A 22368-nucleotide genomic window follows, 5' to 3' on the forward strand; every position below is an offset into this window, starting at 1 on the left:
TGAGCGAGACATCTTTACCAAGGTGGTACAGATGTCAGAGGGAATGCATGGATACCCCACTTACGTCGGAGAGTTGCGCATGCGCTTGTTTAGCCGTGTCCAAAGGGAGGGAGAGTCTGTGACCCAATACATGAATGTACTGCAGGAGATCCACACTGCGAATGCTAAGTGACATGACATAGGCGTCAGGCCTCCTGATATATTTCTGAGAGACCAGCTAGTGGCAGGCTTTAAAGATGCGCTGCTTAAGCAAGCCTTGAATGAGTGCCTCCATGCTAATCCGCACATGACTTTTTCAGAAATGGGGGCGGAAGCGCCCGAAAGGGATCAGGAGCAGAGGACCACAGCCTTGACAGGGATGGTCCAGAGCCACAAAGTACACACCCCGAACGTGGAAGAGCCAGAGTGGTCACGCAAATTACTGCAGGATATACAGAAAATGAGGGCCGAAATAGGGAGTCTAAAGGAAGCCCTTGCTGCTACTTTGGAGTCCAATACCATACCCTGGGGTAACTTATGGCAAGAGTTAAGAGAAGTCAGAGGAGAGAAACTAAGTGTAAGAGGAACCCCAGCAGCAGCCCTAGAATCTAATTCCGGTATCCTGGGATGAAGGTCAATTACAGAGATAGTATGCCTCTCATGTAGGATGGTGATCCCGACCAAAGCACCCACCAGACAGGCGCAGAAGTGAATGTTGGACATGTGGAAGAATGGGACACCAGTCAAGAAGTTGCCCTACAAGAGACAGCCGATAACAGAGATTCGCTCACCCCTCTGAAGGTCATGCCCACTGGAGAGAGTGCTGCCCCTGGAAGAAATGGTACGTGAGAGGAGAGAAAACTCACCCAGAGCAAGGCAGAGCCATGGCGTCGGACAACGAGGAGAAATGGAGAAGATGTCGACTGTCTACAATGAGATGTCTGCGCTGCTCAGTCACATGGAGGTGAATCAGATGGAACTCCAAATTGGATCCAATGGTCCCATCTGTGAGATTCAACCCGAAGGGGAAGAAGGGACACCTTCCCAAGTAGTCCACCGAGTAGTCCACCAAGATATACCATGACCTTGCCTGTCACAAGATCCTGAAAGAGGGGAGAAAATGCCAAGTGTCCCTGAAATGCTCACTCCCATGGTTCCCGATGGTAATGAGGAAGAACAATTGCCTCGTTCTCTGAAATGGATAGTTTGCCTCCCGCTATTCCAAAGGAAATATGAAGCCCTGAAACTGAGATAGCTGCTCCATTAAACTCAGACGTACTCTCGTCCTCTATGACCCAACCTGACTTTACCACTCAACCTGAAGTTCTGAGTACTCCTAACGAGCAAATTTAAGAGGAGCCTCAAAGTAATCAGTGTGACCATGCTGGTGTTTAGCCTCTGCGGTATGCACAGAACAATTTTCTTCGATAAAACGTAGTGCAAGAACGGCCGAAATGAGTGCGAAAAATTGTGGGCATCTAACCCACCTCCGAAGAATATAAAGGAGCACAAAGAGTTTTCGCCCATGGAATGGCAAGCTAAAGGAGAGGGGGAGTGTAAGGAAGAGGACCGCACTGCGGGTACCTGCTTGCCGGGGCCGGAAACTGTCGAGGCTGGATCTCCTGTTGCCTGGGGGAAGTAATAGTAAGCCGGACCAACCTCCTGACCAAGGGGGCGGGGGATATAAAGCTAAAGCAAATGCAGCAGAGGAGAGTTTGGCGACAACGCAGGGCAGCACGCAGTGATGTGAACGGCGTGCTTCGTACCCCTCCACCGAGTAACGGCGCTGGGGCAGCCCGTCACCTGCAAAGGGACTGCTGTAGAAAGAGAAGCTGGGAGTGCTGAAGCAGTTCAGAGAGAGGAGTGCTCTGTCCTGGGAGCACCAGCATCATGCAGACCAGCATCCACCGTCTCCCGCCACCAACAGCGGGGACCAGAGGGAGAAAGAGACATGTAGTGTTTGCCCAGTGACTACCAGAGAGTAAGGCGCCATATGGTCTGTGTCCTTGAGTACAGTGCACATGCCACATGACAGTGACCGGGTACGGGACAGACACTAGCGCCCTGATTTTGCCAGTTTATATTTGCCAAGCCATGTTGGGCTCATGCAGGACTGTGGCCCACACCCTTGTCATCCACTGCAGCATATGGACTAGGGGCTCCGGAGACTGACCGCTGCCGCAAGAACACGGGGCATTGTTGTCTACAGGATCCTATGGGAAAAAGAAACGGTGCCAGCTGTGATGTTACTGACTTTCAAGCAGCATCTACAGTCTGAGGAACTGCTGACTTTCTAGCTGGTATTTTCTCCTACTCTTCCAGTTAAAATTGATAACCCTTGCGCTGCCTCCTGACTGTCACTACATACCGCAACCTGTTTACACAAGCAGGGACACCAGAGCTACGGTACCCCTCCTTTACACCCCTCTTCTTTAAGCCTGCAAGAAATTTGTTCAGGAGGAGAGGGGCAGTGGTATTCTTCATGGGCTCCCACGACCTCTTATTAGGACCGAACCATTTTGAATCAACAAGAAAAAAAATTTTCCTTTTACCCTCTTAGTGGCTACAACATCCTCTACCTTGAAAACATCTTCAGTGCTGACAGGGGTAGGAGTGACACCTGAGTCCTTAAAGAAAGTACTGAAGATGATGAAATGAATTGGGGAAAAGTACAGAGGCTGGGAGTTTGAGCTTGTAAGCTACAGCATTAATCTGTTTCAGAACCTTGAACGGACTGATGAAGCGATGACCCAATTTATACGAGGGTAGCTTGAGACCGACAGACCTATTTTGATGAAAGCCAAAGATTATCCCCAGGGCACAAGAGAGGTGGGTCCAGACATCTCTTGTCCGTGTGTCTCTTCATCTGCTCAAAAGATTTCAGCAAACATGTCTTGGTGTCCTCCTATATCTTGGAGAATCTCTTTAGGAGAGTTTCAGTGGCAGGAATGTCGGTGGTAGCTGATGCAGGAAACGGAATATTGAGTTGCTGACCATACACCATGAAAAATGCTCACATGATTGTTCTATGAGAATTTTGCCACAGGCAGAAGTTTGGCCTAATCGTGGTGAGCATTGACAACATGCTGCAGGTAGTTGGTCAGGATCTGGTTAACCCAATCTACCTGGCCATTGGAGTGCAGATGGTGGGCAGAAGAGAAGTCCAAAGTGACTTTCAGTAGTTTGCAGGTAGCTCTCCAGAAGCGAGATGTAAATTGTATGCCTCTTTCAGAGACAATATGGAGGCGAAAAATGTTGAATTAACTTCTCAGCAAGCACAGGAGCAGACGGGAGGCCACATAGCAGAGTAAAATGGTCCAGAAGTCTGTTGCAATATGATGCCAGGGAGCGTTTTGTACTGGCAATGGAAGTAACCAGCTGGTTGGAAACTGTTTCAAAGTCTTATTCTGGGCACAGAAGGGACAGGCCGAGGTGAAATCTTCAATATCCTTGCACATTTATGGCCACCAATAGTATCGTGAAATGAGAAGAGCTGTTTTCTTCTGTTCAGCATGACCAGTCAATTTGGACAAGTGATCCCAGTTAAGCATCCATTTCCTGTCTGGATTGGAGATAAAGTTTTTCCAGGTGCAATCCAAGACCAGTCCAGTAGAGCAACAGTATGCATCTTGGAGAGTTCAATGATGCTCTGAGGCTCCTCCTCCTGGTCTCATAACAGAAAAAATCTGGAAAGCATGTCCGCTTTGATGTTCTTTTCTGCCGACCGGAAGAGGAGGACAAAATCAAAGTGGATGAAAAGCAAAGACCACCTGGCTTGACTCAAATTTAGGCGCTGTGCGGACTGCAAGAAGGCCAAGTTCTTATTGTAATTGTAGATAATTACCCAATGAACTGCTCCTTCAAGTAGAAAGCATTACTCCTCTAGAGCCAGTTTTATCACAGAGTTCTCCATTGCCTATCAAGTAGTTGTGTTCTGGGACTGGGAAGGCATTAGAGAAGAAACCGCATGTCATCATACGGCCGGAAGGAGACTTCTGGGTGAGGAAGGATCTGGCACTGGAGGAAGAGGCATCCACTTCCAAAAAGAATTGCTTATTATCACTGTAGCAAAGAAAAAGGCCTGTTTTAAGGAGACAAAGGTGCTTTCAGCCTCTGGAGTCCACATCATGGAGAGGATCCCCTTGTGGATCACAGCAGAGATTGGAGGAGGTGTATAGGGAAATCGTACGGCCTATGGGGTGGTAGTGTCTAAACCTCCCTTTTATCAAAGATATCTGCATAAATCCAATAAGTGGTAGGCAGGCCGAGTAAATTTGATGGAGTAGGCAGAGGTCTGGCAGAACAAATGGGAACAAGGCACTTCTCGTAACAGGCGTGGCCCCAACGGAGTTCTTGTCTTGATTTCCAATCTAAGACAGGGTCGTGCTTTTGTAGGCTCATGAGCAGGGGTTGGGACAGACTAGACAGTACATAAAGAGACTCTCTCCGAGAGTAACATTCAGACCTGAAGTTCCACAGTTTCGGAAACTAAAAAAACGTCCTCAGAAAGAGGTTTTTAGGCCGGTTTCACATTAGCGCATTTTATGCGCACGCACGGCCGGGGGTAGCTCCGCCCCCGATCCGGCTCTCTGCCCGGCGTGCCCGCCCCTTGCCTGTAGCACCGCCTCCTAGCGGACGGCGGCGCCTGCGATCGGCGCACCCTATCTTTAGCATAGGGTGCGCCGATCGTGCGCAGGTCGTGCGCTAGTTGCGCTTTGACCTGCGCTGCGCACTTTTGACGGTGCGCCGTGCGCGCCAAAATCAAACTTTTCGGATTTTGGCGCGCACGGCGCACCGTCAAAAGTGCGCAGCGCAGGTCAAAGCGCAACTAGCGCACGGCCTGCGCACGATCGGCGCACCCTATGCTAAAGATAGGGTGCGCCGATCGCAGGCGCCGCTGTCCGCTAGGAGGCGGCGCTACAAGGAAGGGGCGGGCACGCCGGGCAGAGAGCCGGCTCGGGGGCGGAGCTACCCCCGGCCGTGCGCGCGCATAAAATGCGCTAATGTGAAACCAGCCTTACATGCACCGATGATACTACCAATGGATTTAGTAGACGTTGGATCAGGATTTGATACCGCTCCACAATGTCAAGTTTAATTAAATTTAATGCAGAAAAAGGTAGGAGTGCGCGAGAGCACTAAGCACGGTGCCTGGGGATCTGCAAACTGAGCACAAAACAACAGACGGAGGAGAGGGAGGAAGTCAGGGACGAGGGCCCGCAATACTTTTTTTCAGATCCTCAGAGAGTTCTTTGTCATGAGGTGACATTTTAACCTTCCAGTGGCCAGTATGAGAGTGTGAGAGCGATAACACCAAAGTTAACACACCTGCTCCCCATTCACACCTGAGACCTTGTAACACTAATGAGTCAGCAAGAAGGAAAAATGGCTTATTGGGCACAATTTGGGCACTTTCACTTAGGGGTGTACATACTTTTGTTTGTTAATGGCTGCATGTTGAGTTGTTTAGAGGGCACACCAAATTTACACTGTTATACAAGCTGCACACTGACTACTTTACTTAATATCAAAGTGCCATATCTTCAGTGTTGTCCCATGAAAAGATATAATAAAATATTTGCAAAAATATGAGTGTACAGTCCTGCTCATCATTATTGGCACCCACAAAGTTTAAGTACATAATTTGAATATCTACTGAAAAAAAATGAACCAAGTGAAAGTTTTTTTGTATAGAGCACTTGTGTTAAATACAAAAGAGCAAATGATAGACAATAATTTAAAACACAAAACAAAGGGGGGGAATTGAAAAACCTAAAGCTTGCTGTCACACTGGTATTGGCACTCTTTACATTAGTTAGTATGGAAACACATTTTGACTCGCCAGTGGTAAATCACAAATGAGAAACACCTGTGATTCTTGGTGCCCATGTAACATGAATTAGCCAATGAATGATGACTTCAGTATTTTAAAAAGCCACATGGTAAGTCATGTTCATTTTCACAATGGTGAATACAAAGGAGCTGTGCGAGGGCATAAGAACTGCATCAGAAAACACAAGACTTCCAAAGGGTTTAAGGCCATCACATTGTTATTGTGAAGTTTGCCAAGCATGGAATCGGAAAAAATCTCCCTGGACATGGGGAAAAGAGGAAAATTGGAAGACATGTCTTCGAAGGTTGATGCATATTTTGGAAAAAACACCAGGTCAAATATCCAAAGACCTGAAGGTCCACCTGGAACACTCTGGGGTCATGGTTTCAACAAGTACCATACACTGTTTTTTTTGCTATCAGAAGTGTTGGACATTTTTGCAGGGTTTTTTGGCGTGATTGCAGACAGCATCTTTCCTTTCCTGTCCTTTCTAATTAGTGTGGGCCCCATCGTTTGCTCAGCCTATTTTCCTACCTGTGTTTGTGTTTTCATCTTGTCTTACTGACAATATATGTTTGGGGGCTATCTATTCCTTTGGGGTCTGCTCTGGGGCAGTTTAGATTTCCCCTTTTCTTGCTTTAGGCTTATTTAGTCCTCCGGCTGTGTCGAGGCATCTAGAATCATCGCTGGTATGCTCCACGGCTACTGCTAGTTGTGTGGATAGGATCAGGGGTCTGCAATCCACTTAGTTATCAACCTCTCTGGTTTTCTGTGGCTTAGCTTGGTCTTGTTTTCCTCCTTGGTGACCCAATCATAACAGTTAAGCATGCTGGTGGATCCATGATGCTTGGGGGTTGATTTGCTGTGTCTGGAACTGGAGGCCTTGACCATATCACAGGAATCATGGAGTCAGAGAATTATCAAGATATTTTAGGGTACCGTTTCATATAGCGACGCACCAGTGATCCCGACAACAATACGACCTAGTAAGGATAGCTGGTGCGTCGCTACATGGTCGGTATTATGCCGTAAAACAGGCAGATCTACTCAACAACGCAGCAAGAATCCGGTGATCCGTATAACGACCTCGGCGGTCATTGGGACCTTGTCACACAGCAGCGATTCTGACGACTCCCGCCTGCGTCCATGATTTTTGAGTCACTAACAAAGTCGCTCGTCGATGTCAAACACAGCGATGCACACTGGCCAGCGGGACACCAGCAATCAAAAAATGGCCCAGGACATTCGAGCATGATCAGTGACATCGCAGTGGGGGCTTGGTCGCCGCTATCTGTCACATGCAGCGAGAACGCTGGTGAGGTCGCTGTTGCATCACAAAATTGGTGACGTTTCAGCGATCTCGCTAGCGATCTCGCTATGTGGGATGGGGTCTTTAGAACAAAATGTCCTACCCAGTGTAAGAAAACTTGGTTTGAGTCGATCGAAGATCATGGGTCCTCCAGCAAGACAATGACCCAAAGCACACATCCAAAAGTACACAAGAATGGTTAAAAAATTTAAAAAATGTAATGTTTTAAAATGGCCAGCAATAAGTCCTGATCTCAATCCCATTGAAAATCTTTGGAGTGAGATTAAATCTACCATTGGAAAAAAGAATCCTGCAAACATTTAAAAGCTTGAATAAGCTGCAAAGGAAGAGTAGGAGAAAATACCAGCTGAGAAGTGCAAGAAGCTTATAGATGGCTACAAGAAATGTTTGAAGGCTGTCAATGCCAAAGGGTGTGCAACCAAGTATTAATTATGGGTGCCTTTACTGCTGTTTATTGTGTTTCTTCTTTGAAACTGCAACATGTAAGTTGAAAAACAATGTTTTTTGTCTTATTAGGCTAGGTTCACATTAGCGGTTGAGTCCGTGGCATATCATCCGCAAACGCATGCAAAAACGCATTCAAAACGCATGTTTATGCAGTTTTTTATGCTCAGCATCTTACGCATGACGGAAAAAATTGCTGCATGTGCATGCGTTTGTATGCATTTTGCTTGCCTTGTTTATACACATGCGTTTTTGACATCAGACAAAAATGAGTGTGTCTCATGGGATTTCTATATGTATTTTGAATAACACATGCGTATCGAACGCATGCGTATGCATGCGTTCCCATAGGCAGTAATGCGTTTTTTGATGCACTCATCCGCATGCACATGTCTGAGCATATTTGATGGATTTTTGGCTCCTTCAAAAAATGCAACATGTTACGTTTGTCGTACACCGCCGCATACCGCAAAACAACGCATACGTACACATCTGCAAGCGAATGCATGCAAACGCATGTCCCTGCTTACACCATGTTAAATATACTGTATGTACTCATGACGCATGCGGATAAAACGATGTGCGCACAGATGCAAATGTGAAACCAGCCTTACTTTGGATCACTAATTAAAAAATCCGGAGGATATAACTATAGCACATTTCCATTTATTTTTGAACATATTGTACGGTCTACGAAAATAATGAAGGGGTGCCAATAATGGCAAGCAGCACTGTACTCACTTTTGTGATATACTGTATTTGTATGGCTTTTGGATTTCATTTTATGCATGCTTTTAGCCATTATATACATTTTTATATGTTTTGCTTCTTGTTTTTGTCTCTAAAAACACATTTTGTTGGTGAAGAATAATATTACATGCTAGGATTAAACACATATGAAATTTAATGCAGGGCTAATTAGCTCATTACTGAACTCCTTCGCTCCCAGATAATCAGTCAAAAGTGGGCAAGTGAAGATTAGTGTATTTTTAGATCAAAACTTTGGATCACACCCGGACCCATGTTTTGATGCAGAGCAGTGCATGTTTGATTTTTTCTCTCTGACAGTGCTTGCATGCCCAAGTTTGGTCCAATAATCGGATCCTACTTGGCCATGCAAGTCAATAAGCTCATGGGAAACATAGGACTGCACTCGGATGACATCTGATCGCAGTCCGATTTCCACTGATCACATTTTTTTCTTCATTTTCTCCTCCTCCGAGAGAATTGGAGCACACCATGCTGACAGTCTGATCAAACTCTGTTCAGATTTTGATCAGAGTGTGAGTTGCATAATATACCCAATTTTCTTGGATAAGGGAGACTATGGCCATCTGCACCTGCCCTTATAGTTATAGATGAGCTAAAGACACAACTAAACACGTCAGTGTAATGTTCTGCCCTTGTTTCCCTATTCAGGTTTTTATTGAATATGGAAATAAAGCTGGGAAGTTTTAATCCTTACGCTAGAGGATCCTTAACTACTTCTGTGAGGCCTGCATCCTTTATTATGACATTTAGATATCAATTTAACCAATGTGGAGTTGTGTGATTTAGAAATCTCATTTCCAAATATCATAATGACGTTAGCGACAATAATGAGTATAGCTCATTCTCGAGGACTTGGCAGGTCATGGCATTACATAGGCAGGTCAGTGATAGCAATGAAAACTAATTATTTATTTTTCGTAAGTCAGGTCTTATTTTTCTTAAGTCAGGTCTTACAGGCCATTGCCTCTATCTGCCATCTTTGCCTTTGGATTATAATTAACAACTAACAAAATCTTGGCCAATGTCGTGAAAAGCAAATACAAACTCAACAATCTGCATATTTCCCAAAAATGGAGAAGGAACACTATTATCCTTCTCATATGATTAATTACATTTTTTTGTGGTGTATGCTGGTTATAGATGGATAGCATGGTACTGTGAACTTTACATACCATCCTTTTGCTCTCACCAGCAAATGTTTCTTTGACATACATGGCTCCAACAGAGTTTTCCATGTTGCTGTTGACATAACTGACACACTCCCTCCATCGAGCCTCTTCTAAGGTTGTACCATAGAGAGCCTAGAAAGAAAACAAGATCAATTCAGCCTTCATGTACCCTTCAGAATTCATCTCATTTCTGCAGTCAAGACTTATCGTAACACTAATCATTGCTTGGCATTTTACCATGGTCAATATCTACCTGATGTTTCAGATCCATTCAATGCTTATATGGATTCTTTGGGGTGTTTTGGTTTTCTCTCACACTCTAAAAAACATACTAAGTCTCCAAAGGAATTGACGATAGTATCCTTTTGAATTCCTCATGGATTTCTCTTTTTACAATGATTTTTCTCTCCTACTTGTTTGCATCAAAATGAAAAGCCCGTGGTTTAACCTAAGTTATTGAGCTAGAGAACACCTGAACTACGTTTTTGGGTCAAGATCCTTCTGTGTCCTCATAAACTAAGACTTAATGCCACATGAATTGACCACGTTGGGAAAATGTTGATGGTAGAAAAATTTTGTAAAAAAATCCTACATATTGAGGGTTACCTTGATCCTTATAGATGAGATGATGAACAGGTTTTGAACAAATTTGAAACGCGTAGTCTGCTTCACATAAAGTATTCTTTTTGAACCCCAAATATTAAAAAGACTAATTAGTACATACACCCTATTGTTGAACTAACTTACATTTCCAATATATTTTTCTTGACTCTTTACATGGTCTTCTTCAAAAGAATATTGTCTTTTACCTTTCTGTAGTTGGCTCTTGCATCTTTGTAGCGTCGACTCAAACTGCTAACTCGATCAATTACTAGTCGCCAAACTATGTAGTTTTGTAATGTGCTGTAGGGAATGAAAGAAACTGCATATTAGTTAAAGTAATCCCTTTGCAAAGAAAAATTACCCCATGATTATTATTTACTCCTCTTCTTCATTACCCTAGTCTTATAGCTTTTTCTCCAGACTTTCTTGGTCACTATGGGTCATATACAGTTTATAGACAAATGTATTGGGACATACATCTTTATCACTAAATTTAGCTTTCTCATTCAGTATCATTGTCATAAATGTATAACATCCAGCTCTTCATCATGTTGTGTGTCTTTATTAACATTTGTGAAAGGAAGGGTCGTGGTAAAGAACTCACTGATAACAGCGTTGTTGTCTACTAGGAACTCACAGGTGAAACAAGTCAGTTCTTGACTTAGTTTTACCTCCAAATTTTTCCATTAACTGCGAGTGGATGTCTTGAAATGTGGAAGGAACTGCATCAACTCAGCCACAAAGTGATAATGCATAAAAGTCCCAAACCTCCTCTAGAATTAACATCAACGCAAAAACTGTGCACCAGAACATACATGGCATTGGTTTTCATGTTCGTCTAGCTCCATGCAAACCTCACATCACCAAGCACAATGCCACGCGTCTGATGTAGTAGTGTAACACTGCCATCTCTGGACACTAAAGCAATGGAAACATGTTCTGTGATATGATGAGTCACATTTCACTATTTGGTGTCTAATGGAAGAGTCTGCTCCATTGCCCAAAGCAAGGTCCATAAAGATATGTTGTGGGTAAGTTTGGTATGGAAGAAGATGTCTGGCCGCACAGAGCCCTGAGCTCAGTCTCATCCAACACCTTTGGGATGAAGTAGAATTGAGATTGTGGACTAGGTCCTCTCTAAGATTAGTGTCTGATCTCACAAATGCTCTTTTGGATGAATGTGAAAAAATTATCAGAGACACTAAAAAATCTTGTAAAAAAACTTCTCTAGAAAAGTGAAAGATTTTTCAGTTGCAAAGGGGAAGGGGTACTCCATATTTATTCCTATGGATTTAAACTAGGATGTCCTAAAAACTCTTGTAGGTGTAATGTGTCGATGCCCAAATTATTTTGACCTTCACATGTAAGAGGAACTTGAAGAACAGTGATGCAATTATATATATATATATATAACTATACATTCAGGGGCAGATTCTTCAAGATTGGAGTAGCGCTATGCCAGTTTTGATGGAGTAGAAGGCACCCATTTCGGCAGAGTTGATTCAAACTGGCTTGAAAATGCCAAAACTCACAAAATTTTTGTGCATCTCCCCCTTATGCAAAAAATGTTGTGACTTTTCATAGCTTTTTTGCCAGTTTTCTGGCGTATAAGCGTTGATGAATCGATTCCGAATTCTTAGCTTTGATGTGCTCGGACTCTCAGCATCTAAAATCACATTACTGTTACAATGTGACAGTTTTTTTAAAATTAGGGAAACATTCTTCATTATCTGTACATTACATGATCGACCCATTGCTCTAAATAAGAAATGTGCACGGTTTCATTTCACATGCGGCAAAACCTGAAAATTAGGGTCTTGCTTGATGATGGACCCAAGTTTTGCTTCTGCTCCACTATATGCAATTTTTATGATCTAGTATTTAATTAGTTCCACTAAAATCTTCTTTTATTCAATAAACATGTTTTTTCCTAAATGTGTCTTTATTAACAGGATTAATAAATTGTAATTTTAGAATATGTTTTCAATATGTACGTAGGAACTATAACAATACGCTTCATGTCTCTGAGCATTTGAGGACCCTCCTGGTAGAGGATTTAGTTACAAGGGGGCCCTATGTTATAATATATATAAGTGAATAATCCATTAGGCACCGAGTGCTGACAGAACAGAAGATTAGAGGAGAAGAAAAGTTATTAGGACGAAAATTGACTGCAGAAGAGAAAAATAAAACCGTGACCCACATGGGGATCAAAAATAATAAATTGTCACTGGAAACTGTATATGATCTGTAGATTATTCCCAAACGTCTAATACTAGGAAAATGCTATAATTTCAGGTCAGTAACACATAGAGTTAACAATGAGTTACTCCATGGAGAGTGTGATATACAAATCAATCTGGATGGCCATAGTTACAAATTAAGTCAGGCAGGACAATCACTTTAGTCCGGTTTCAACTGACTTTGTGACATTTAGACATAAACAACCAATAAAGATCACAAATGGCAATTTGCATTGTGAAAGCTTCAGGCTTTTTCATCTATTAGGATATTTGAAGAATTTGTAAGATATCTAATGTACAGATGCTTCTCACAAAATTAGAATATCATCAATAAATTCATTTATTTCATTTCTTCAATACAAAAAATGAAACTCATATATTATATGGAGTCATTACAAGCAGAGTGATCTATTTCAAGTGTTTATGTCTGTTAATTCTGATGATTATGGCTTACAGACGAATGAAAACCCAAAAGTCATTATCTCAGTAAATAAGAATAATTAACAAAAACACCTTCAAAGGCTTCCTAAGCATTTAAAAAGGTCCCTTAGTCTGTTTCTGTAGTCTCCACAATCATGGGGAAGACTGCTGACTTGACAAATGTCCAGAAGGCATTCATTGACACCCTCGACTAGGAGGGTAAGCCACAAATCGTCATTGCTAAAGAAGCTGGCTGTTCAGAGCTGTATCCAAGCATATTATTGGAAGGTTGAGTGGAAGGATAAAGTGTGGTAGAAAACCGGGATAACTGCAGCTTTGAAAGGATTCTTAAGAAAAGGCCATTCAAAAATTTGGTTGAGATTCACAAGGAATGGACTGCTGCTGGAGTCATGGCTTCAAGATCCACCACACACAGACGTATCCAGGACATGGGCTACAAGTGTCGCATTCCTTGTGTCAAGCCACTGATGAACAATAGACAATGCCAGAAGCGCCTTACCTGGGCCAAGGAGAAAAAGAACTGGACTGTTGCTCAGTGGTCCAAGGTGTTGTTTTCAGATGAAAGTAAATTTTGCATTTCATTTGGAAATCAAGTTCCCAGAGTCTGGTGGAAGAGTGGACAGGCACACAATCCAAGCTGCTTGAGGTCTAGTGTGAAGTTTCCACAATCAGTGATGGTTTGGGGAGCCATGTCATCTGCTGGTGTAGGTCCACTGTGTTTTATCAATACCAAAGTCAGCGTAGCCGTCTACCAGGAAATTTTAGAGCACGTCTTGCTTCCCTCTGCCGGCAAGCTTTTAGGAGATGGAAATTTCATCCTCCAGCAGGACTTTGCACCTGTCCACGCTGCCAAAAGTACCAATACCTGGTTTAAAAACAACAGTATCAATCTGGTTGATTAGTCAGCAAACTTGCCTGACCTTAACCCCATAGAGATTCAATGGGGTATTGTCAAGAGGAAGATGAGTGACACCAGACCTAACAATGCCGATGAGCTGAAGACTGCTATCAAAGCATCCTGGGCTTTCATAACACCTCAGCAGTGCAATAGGCTGATGTCTCCATGCCACGCCGCATTGATGCAGTAACTGATGCAAAAGGAGCCCCAACCAATTATTGAGTGCATTTTCTGAACGTACATTTCAGCAGGCTAACAGTTCAGATTTTAAAATAATTTTTCAAGCTAGTGTTATAATGTATTCTAATTTTCTGTGATATTGACTTTTGGGTTTTAAAATAGATCACTCTGTTTGTAATGGCTATATAATAAATGAGTTTCACTTTTTGTATTGAAGAACTGAAATAAATTAACTTTTTGATGATATTCTAATTTTGTGAGAAGCACCTGTATATTATACCAAGGTAGAGTAAAAAATTACAAGTGATCCCAAATAGCTTTTTGCAACACAGGAATAAATTAACACTATTACGCAGAATATGCCAGCAGATTTTTGCTATTTAATCTGAGAGTAGCATAATAGAGTGCAAGTGGGCATGATTCTGGGAATGTATCACTTGTTCTGAATCTTGTTGTAGTTGATACAATCAGTGTCTTATCAGCAGAAAATTATTACTGCAGGACTAGGTGTCATGTGCCAAGCAGACGCATTCCCAACCACTGATTGACCACTCCCTGTGTTTACTGTAGATTATCAGCAAACTACCAATCAGGGGAGTGGGCGGAGTTATACAGTGCTACATTTACAGCAGAAAAAAAACAGGTGTAGGGAAAGTGGCCTCACGGACGGACCTGTCTGCAGTAGGAAGGCAGAGGTGTAGTGTATTGTAGGTGGACTGTTATAGTGAAAGATGGGAAACAGCTGGAGATGAAGAGGAAGAGTGTAATATTGGAGTTTGACCATTAGAGGGCAGTGGAGAGTTGTGAGGATAGGACTAAGCAGCAGCCATTGGCTAAAGAAACTGTCAAGTCAAGGGGGGCGGGGTTTCCAGAACGAGACGGATATAAAAGAGGAATAGAAGGTTCTGGAAGGGTCAGTCAGCGAGAGGAGCTGAGGAGAGAGGACAGAAAAGAATCTCCGGAGGGGACTGACAGCTGAGGCAGGTCACGGGGGGTGGCCCTGATAGGACGGGCCACAGACAGAGACAGCCTGGGGTACCACAAGATGAACAGACTCGGACTGGTGAAGCGCTGTGGAGGTAGACCTAGGGCAGCCACAGTGAAAGAGCCATGAGGGATGTCAATTAGCCAAAGGAAGGAAGTAAGGTACCTGGGTTTGTGTGCGGAGTTGAGCAGCTGCTGTGTGGGGCTGCGGAGTTTGTCGCACAGCTGCTGTGTGGTGCTGTGGGCCATGGAAAATACGTTCAATAAAGAAGACCTGTTGGACACGATCCTGTCTCTGTCTGCGGCCAGTAACGGACCACCCCCCCTGTCGGTTACCCCTACCTACACAGGGAATCTATAAAAAATGCACCAAGTAGTCCAGTAAGTGAAACATTAGTGCAAACAGGATCTACACCATACTGCTCTCAGATTTAATAGCAAAAACCTGCTGATATATTCCCTTTAAAATTTTAAATTGGAGTCCAAGTTATTTCCCTGATGGTATCAAGAGCAGAGATCTCCTATGACTCTCTTGTTGAATTTTGGGGCACAAAAGGAGTTTTAATTTTTCAAGGGCTGGAGAGTCGTAGGTTGGAAACTAGCAATCTAAAACTCTCATATACAGTATGAATTTAGTCAACCACAGAATATCAATGGAGTTGTCATATCAATACTCAGACTTGTGATTCGACATTCATTTTCATGTTAGAAGCATCACAAAAATTCTAGCCTCAAGCTTTTTATTTAGTTTGACTAATTGAGCTTCTTTGTAATTTCCTATATCAGACTTATGTTTAAAAATGTGGACATCCTATCATCTGCAAATAAGTATATGTGCTTATTTCAAGCACACAACGGAAATGAATTGTTACGAAACATTCACATTTTATGCAAATACAGATTTACAGTTTATACTACTGTATACATAGTTTTGCGGTGAACCATCAAATTCTTCAAAGAACACTGCTTGGTCATTAGAAGGTACCTATTGATTATGATAGTTCTACATACAATATTATGAGAGAAACTAAGCTAAACAATGTCTCTCAACATAAACACCATTAAACTAAATATTCTAAGATGAATTACCTCGCCGAATAATTGGAGAGAATCAATTTAAGCTGTTGTAGATAAGGGACACCGTAAACCACAACTTCCTCTTCAGGATGAAGCTTAATGCTCACAGACGTCATTACTTCTTGGATGTAATTTGTCCAATTAAACTCCTAGAATGAAGAACGCATTTAATGTAACAGCAACTATTCGTATGTAATATAGCAAACACCTTCCTTCAAACTTAATCCTTGACTCATTGCCTTTAAACAAGGTGCTTAAATTCTCTTCAGGCTTTTCTAAAACACCTGAGTAACAACCAGTAGGGACCCCATTATAAGTACCACAAAGGTTGTCGCAAAAGTTTCCTAAACCTCTCATGGGTAGAAGTGAGGAGATTGTTTTTCACTATTCATTCAACCCCTTCTCAATTAATATATCCCCCATGTAAAAATTAAAGCAGCCTGCACTGTTGGTTCAGTTTCAGCAATGTCAGCCCTCGGTCTATCGGGGGTCATGTGACGTTGCTGACATTCGGTGGATGTCAGAGAGCAGTAGCAGCTCTCACATCCAGATGTTAGTTACGACTAAAGGAAGTGAGAGTGGAAAAGCTCATTAGCAGCTTTTGATTGTCTGCAGAGCTCACGTGACATGAGGTGACATTACCCCTGGCAGACCCAGTGCTAGTGTTGCTGGCTTAGTGCCGACAGTACAGGTTGTAGTTATTTTACATTTGTAAATATAGTAATTGAGAAGCAGTTGTCCGAGTAGTGGACAACCCCTTTAAAGGATTATTCCCTAAAAAATCAAGTTTGGAGATAAGGGGCAACTTGCACACTGCTGTGGATCTGAGGTTATGGAACTTTCAGAATGAGGCTCAATAGCCCCATCCTAAATGGAATGCACAACCAACATCTAAAGTGATTGGCACAGGTGTTTGAGGATTATGATTATCCCTGATTTGAGGGGATTAATGAACCAACTAGAGGATGTTTCCAACCAAGAGCTGCGAACCTGGTGGAATCATGATAAACTTAAAAACAATGTGGCTAGACAAAGGATTCCATGAGGACTTTATTTGAAAAAGACTCCTACATATATTTTTGGGGTGCTTTTAGGCTATGTGCACACGCTACGGATTCACCTGCGGTTCTGCAGCGTTTTTGGCCCTGCGGAACTGCAGCAGTTCTGCTGACATGGTACATTACCATGTTATCCTATGGATTTTAAAAACTGCTGTGCCCACGCTGCGTTTTTTTCCGCACGGTTTTGCTGCGGTTTACAAACCGCAGCATGTCAACTCTTTCTGCGGATTCTGCAGCGGTTTGGCACCTGTTCCATTGTCCAGGTGCCAAACTGCAGGTCAATCTGCAGGAAAACCGCAGGTCACTTTACCTGCGGTTTTACCTGTGGATCCGCACGGAAAAACCCGCAGCTGAATCCACAGCGTGTGCACATAGCCTTATGTTGTAATGGAATGGCGTTCTAAACAAGTGTTCATTTGAAGTTATGAATTTGATTATTACCAATGTGGAACAAAGGTTAAGGAAACGTAAAGAGGACATAGAACAGAAACTGACACTTTTTTGACTTAATATATTGACTTTGTGGAATAATGTAAAGTCTTACACAAAAAATGATGGAGAATCCTGGATCATTGTAAAATTCCATAATTAAGACAAAAAAGTCCAAATTCTACAGGGATTCAAAGGACTATAAAACAATGAAGTATACACTTGGAAAAGTAGGAACCAAAAGGCAATTAAAACTTGATCCATTCTTAAGTATCACAGTCCTATTGAAGCACAAACACTTGGGATGGATAATATGGTAAAATGATTTCAGAGTCAAATGATTTCGGTTCGGATAGTTCTAACTCCAGCATTTACCGGGACTTCAGACTTTCCTGCCTACCAGCAAAAAACACAAGAGAATGAGGAGGGGCAGAAGGAGGTCCAGGAACGGTTATCAACAGGAGGTACCCCATGAGTGAAAAGAAAAGACTCTACCATGAATAGATTTGAACCTTGAAAGTATATTAATACTGACAATCATGACTCATCGGGTGGTTGGACGCACACTTATGACCATTAGTGGCCAGAATTCCTGGCTGCTTAAAGGAAAGTTCCATGTTTCTTGATGTCTTTGATAAATTTTCTTGAGAAAAACATTTTTCCTTTTTCACTTGTGATGTAGTCAATCTATTTCACCATTTCCCTCCATTTAGCTAAACAAGCTATGCAATTTCACTTAGATGACATAGCTATTTTTCCATGGAATTAAAACAATTTATTCTCATATTATTAGAAAATCTATTGAATTACAACTATTTTATGCTTGATTCCAAGTTTTATCTGCAGCCATCTCCAAATTTCCCCCTTTAGCAATTTTGTATATGTCTTGGCGGGAAGAAAAGTTAATTTTTAATAGTGACAGTCCTTTTTTAGTGACATGGTTTGGTACGGTTGCTACATGGATGACCTGCTATTCGTATGGTTGTGCCGAAGTTCGTCACTTTTCTTAATAACAATTATAATTTGCAACTTACGTTATCTAGTCCCTATATACAAATTTCCTTCCTCGATATCTGTTTAACTGGTTAATACTTCACTGTGTTGGGAAGACATTTTGGGTTAGATCTTACAATCATCAAGCTGTCCTTGGGCAGCATTCTTTCCCCCAGTCTTTATCAATCCCAAACTAGCATTAAATAGGATGTACTATCCGTAAATTGAGAAAGCACATTGCTCATCATATTTCCAATTTTGCCAACATGAATAGCTCATATTCAGATGCAATACGCAGGGCCGGAGTTATGGGTAGGCAGACCAGACAGCTGCCTAGAGCCTCCGCTCCTCCAGGGCCCCAAGCCAAGTGGTGTGCTGCTAATAGCAGCACACCTCATGGCTGCTATGGGACGATGAGCAAGAGGGGCCCAGTGCCGTCCCCCCACATCACGCATTCAACTATATTGGCATCATAGATGCCGATATAGTTGAAAGGAGTGATAAAGGAGAGAGCGTCAGATGACGCTCCCTCTCCCATCACTCCTCCTTTGCCTCTGACACAGCGTGTGCCAGCAGTGGAGCTGAGAAGCTCTGCAGGAGCCAGAATAGCAGGGGAATGAGACGGAGAGGTAAGTAGTGTGTGTATGCAGTATACTGTTTGTATGGGGCTGCATTATACTCTGAGGGTGCTGCATTAATCTGAAGGGGCTGCATTATACTGTGTTTGGGGGGCTGCATTATACTGTGTTTGGGGGGCTGCATTATACTCTGTGTGTGGTGAGGCTGTCCCATACTGTGTGTGTGTTTGTGGGGGGGCTTAATTATACTGTGTGTAGTGGGGGCTGAATTATACTGTGTGTGTGGGGCTGCCTTATATTCTGAGCGGACTGCATTATACACTGAGGTGGCTGCATTATACTATGAAGGGGCTACATTATACTGTGTTTGTGGGGACTGCATTCCAGCTTTACATTTTATGGCGTATAGAAGATGGCATTTCCTAAAACAGGGAGGATGTTGGCAGAGATGACACAAGTTAGGTGGAGCATTTTGGATTTTAACTCTTGACACTAAAGTTCCAAAAGGCATGAATCTTAAGAACAATCTTTTTTATATTTATCCTGTAGAATGTAAGCCCGAAAGGGCAGGGTCCTCTCTCCCCTCTATATCAGTCTTTGATTGTTAGTTTACTGTAAATGATATCTGTAATTTATATGTAACCCCTTCTCATGTACAGCACCATGGAATCAATGGCGCTATATAAATAAATAATAATAATAATAATAATAATAATATTTGTTGAATTAATTAGCTGTACATGTGATGCTTGTTTTTTTCCTTCAGGCAGTGTTTAGCATAATGTTTCTGCCTAAATGTGATTGGTTCTTATGTATTTAAATGTGATTGGTTCCTGTGTAATTAAAAGGAGGCTCATTTTATTCTATTTCATACTGCTACTAAGGGCATTTACTGCCAAAAACACGTCAGTTTTTAATGATGGATCCACTTGGTTTTTAAACATTTTAAATATTTTTGTTTTAATTACCGGATGGTTGTGCCTTAAACTTTCCTATCTTTTGACATTGAACGCTGTGCTCACCAATGGAATTGGCACCCACCGGCAAGAGTTTTTCTAAGCACTAAATATCAAGCAATGTGGTGAGCTCAAGAAATCTTTCCAATTCTGGAGATGCACGTGCTCGACCTCCACTCTATTCATTATTTATGGATGTGATGGAGAATGCCAAATGCTGTACTTGGCTTTCTACACTGACAATAAGTGGAGTAGAAGCCGATCATACACATCTATGCTCCATTGATGCTGTGTGCCATCACTTAGTTTGTCTTTAATCACATATTGAGGTAAACCCACTGACCCATCTGATGAGCTTGTATTATTTGAGGAAAAACTTCTGTCTAAGAAAGAAATCATCCCTCCAAAAATAACACTACTGTTGTTTATATAATTAGCCCTTTTTACTTAACTAAGACAATACTAGACACACTTTGTCATTTGAAACCATTACCCATTGACTTTTGATGCATAAAGTTTGATCAGATACATGGGACTTTACATGGCCAATCCGTATTGCTCTCCTTAAGACATGTCTGCAAGCTTATAAACTTCTACTGCCCCATGAAATGAACATTTTGCTGTACAAGCATGTTAACAGGAGAACTAAACATCACAGTTGTCAGAATGAAGACATTTTGACCATAGCAAACTACAAGGATCGTCATGGACTGAAATTTACATCTGTTGAGAACTTCTGCTGGAACTCGGTGAGGGTCATTTTGTTATATAATAATGTGACATCATTCCGTTCCTCAGATGGTGCCGTTGCCTAAAAGACACAAAGATTTGTGATATTTCCTTCAATATGTATGAAGAACCTTTAAGGCAATGGATGGTGGTGGAACAATCTTCACCTTTGCAATGTCAGACTCTAAATCCATTACGCGAGCCATTTCTTCCTGCACATAATTGTCATCTTTTGTGAGGTTCTTATCTTCTCGTACCATTTTAGCAATGGTGATCATAAACTGGAGGTAGGCTTCTCTAATCTGTGGATAAAAATAGGTCATATTTTATTGGAAGCAAAGCTTCGGGTGATCAAAATGTTTAATCACTTGGCAAAGAGAGGCTTGGAGGACCCTATTGCTTAACACACTGGCACTCTTTGAACAAGACATATTCAAGCTATGTGTGCAGCCTACATTAGCTCTCTAAAGAAATTAAATATCTACATCAGTATTGAGGACTCATGTCAAGAACACCCCAATGTGTCATCCGATTGATGTTACCAGCATTGAGTAAAGAATGTGAGTATTCTTAAGCATACAGATAGAAGGACATGTGATGTATGGACATTCATGTATCAGATCATTGGTTCTCCCCCTAATTTTGCTGATTGAAAAGATCTTGCTGTTTAGAACCTCTTATCAGCAGAGATGGATGTTATATTGTCTACTAGACATTAAGTTATCCACCTTGTCTTGATAGTAGTTACCAGAACCAAAACTCTGGAGATATCGATCACCATTTAATACAGTCATATGCTAAAGTTTGGGCACCCCTATTAATGTTAACCTTTTTTCTTAATAACAATTTTGGTTTTTGCAACAGCTATTTCAGTTTCATATATCTAATAACTGATGGACTCAGTTATATTTCTGGATTCAAATGAGGTTTATTGTACTAACAGAAAATGTGCAATCTGCATTTAAACAAATTTTTACCAGAACAAAAGTATGGGCACCCTTATCATTTTCTTGATTTGAACACTCCTAACTACTTTTTACTGACTTCCTGAAGCACGAAATTGGTTTTGTAACCTCATTGAGCTTTGAACTTCATAGCCAGGTGTATCAAATCATGAGAAAAGGTATTTAAGGAGGCCACTTGCAAGTAGTTCTCCTATTTGATTCTCCTATGAAGTGTGGCATCATGGGCTCCTCAAAACAACTCTCAAATGATCTGAAAACAAAGATTATTCAACATAGCTTTTCAGGGGAAGGATACAAAAAGTTGTCTCAGAGATTTAACCTGTCAGTTTCCACTGTGAGGAACATAGTAAGGAAATGGAAGAACACAGGCACAGTTCTTGTTAAGCCCAGAAGTGGCAGGCCAAGAAAAATATCAGAAAGGCAGAGAAGAAGAATGGTGAGAACAGTCAAGGACAATCCACAGACCACCTCCAAAGACCGGCAGCATCATCTTGCTGCAGATGGTGTCACTGTGCATCGGTCAACAATACAGCGCACTTTGCACAAGGAGAAGCTGTATGGGAGAGTGATGCGAAAGAAGCCGTTTCTGCAAGCACGCCACAAATAGAGTCGCCTGAGGTATGCAAAAGCACATTTGGACAAGCCAGTTACATTTTGGAAGAAGGTCCTGTGGACTGATGAAACAAAGATTGAGTTGTTTGGTCA

At 42.1% G+C, this 22368-nt stretch overlaps 1 protein-coding gene across 2 annotated transcripts in view; it reads right to left on the minus strand.

The window, feature by feature from the left end:
- MMEL1 (membrane metalloendopeptidase like 1) overlaps positions 1–22368 on the minus strand; it is a 742661-nt gene that overhangs the window by 87275 nt on the left and 633018 nt on the right. For both annotated transcript variants that reach the window (XM_073561692.1, XM_073561691.1), the window contains exons 9-13: positions 20866–21000; positions 20691–20780; positions 15965–16101; positions 10336–10429; positions 9530–9658 (exon numbers count right to left, since the gene is read on the minus strand). In XM_073561692.1, the coding sequence (XP_073417793.1) occupies positions 9530–9658; positions 10336–10429; positions 15965–16101; positions 20691–20780; positions 20866–21000 (585 nt within the window). The remainder of the gene's footprint in view (positions 1–9529; positions 9659–10335; positions 10430–15964; positions 16102–20690; positions 20781–20865; positions 21001–22368) is intronic.

This window comes from Dendrobates tinctorius, unplaced genomic scaffold, assembly GCF_039654945.1.
Source record: "Dendrobates tinctorius isolate UK_male_01 unplaced genomic scaffold, ASM3965494v1 ptg000326l, whole genome shotgun sequence".
In the NCBI taxonomy this organism is placed as follows: Eukaryota; Metazoa; Chordata; class Amphibia; order Anura; family Dendrobatidae; genus Dendrobates; species Dendrobates tinctorius.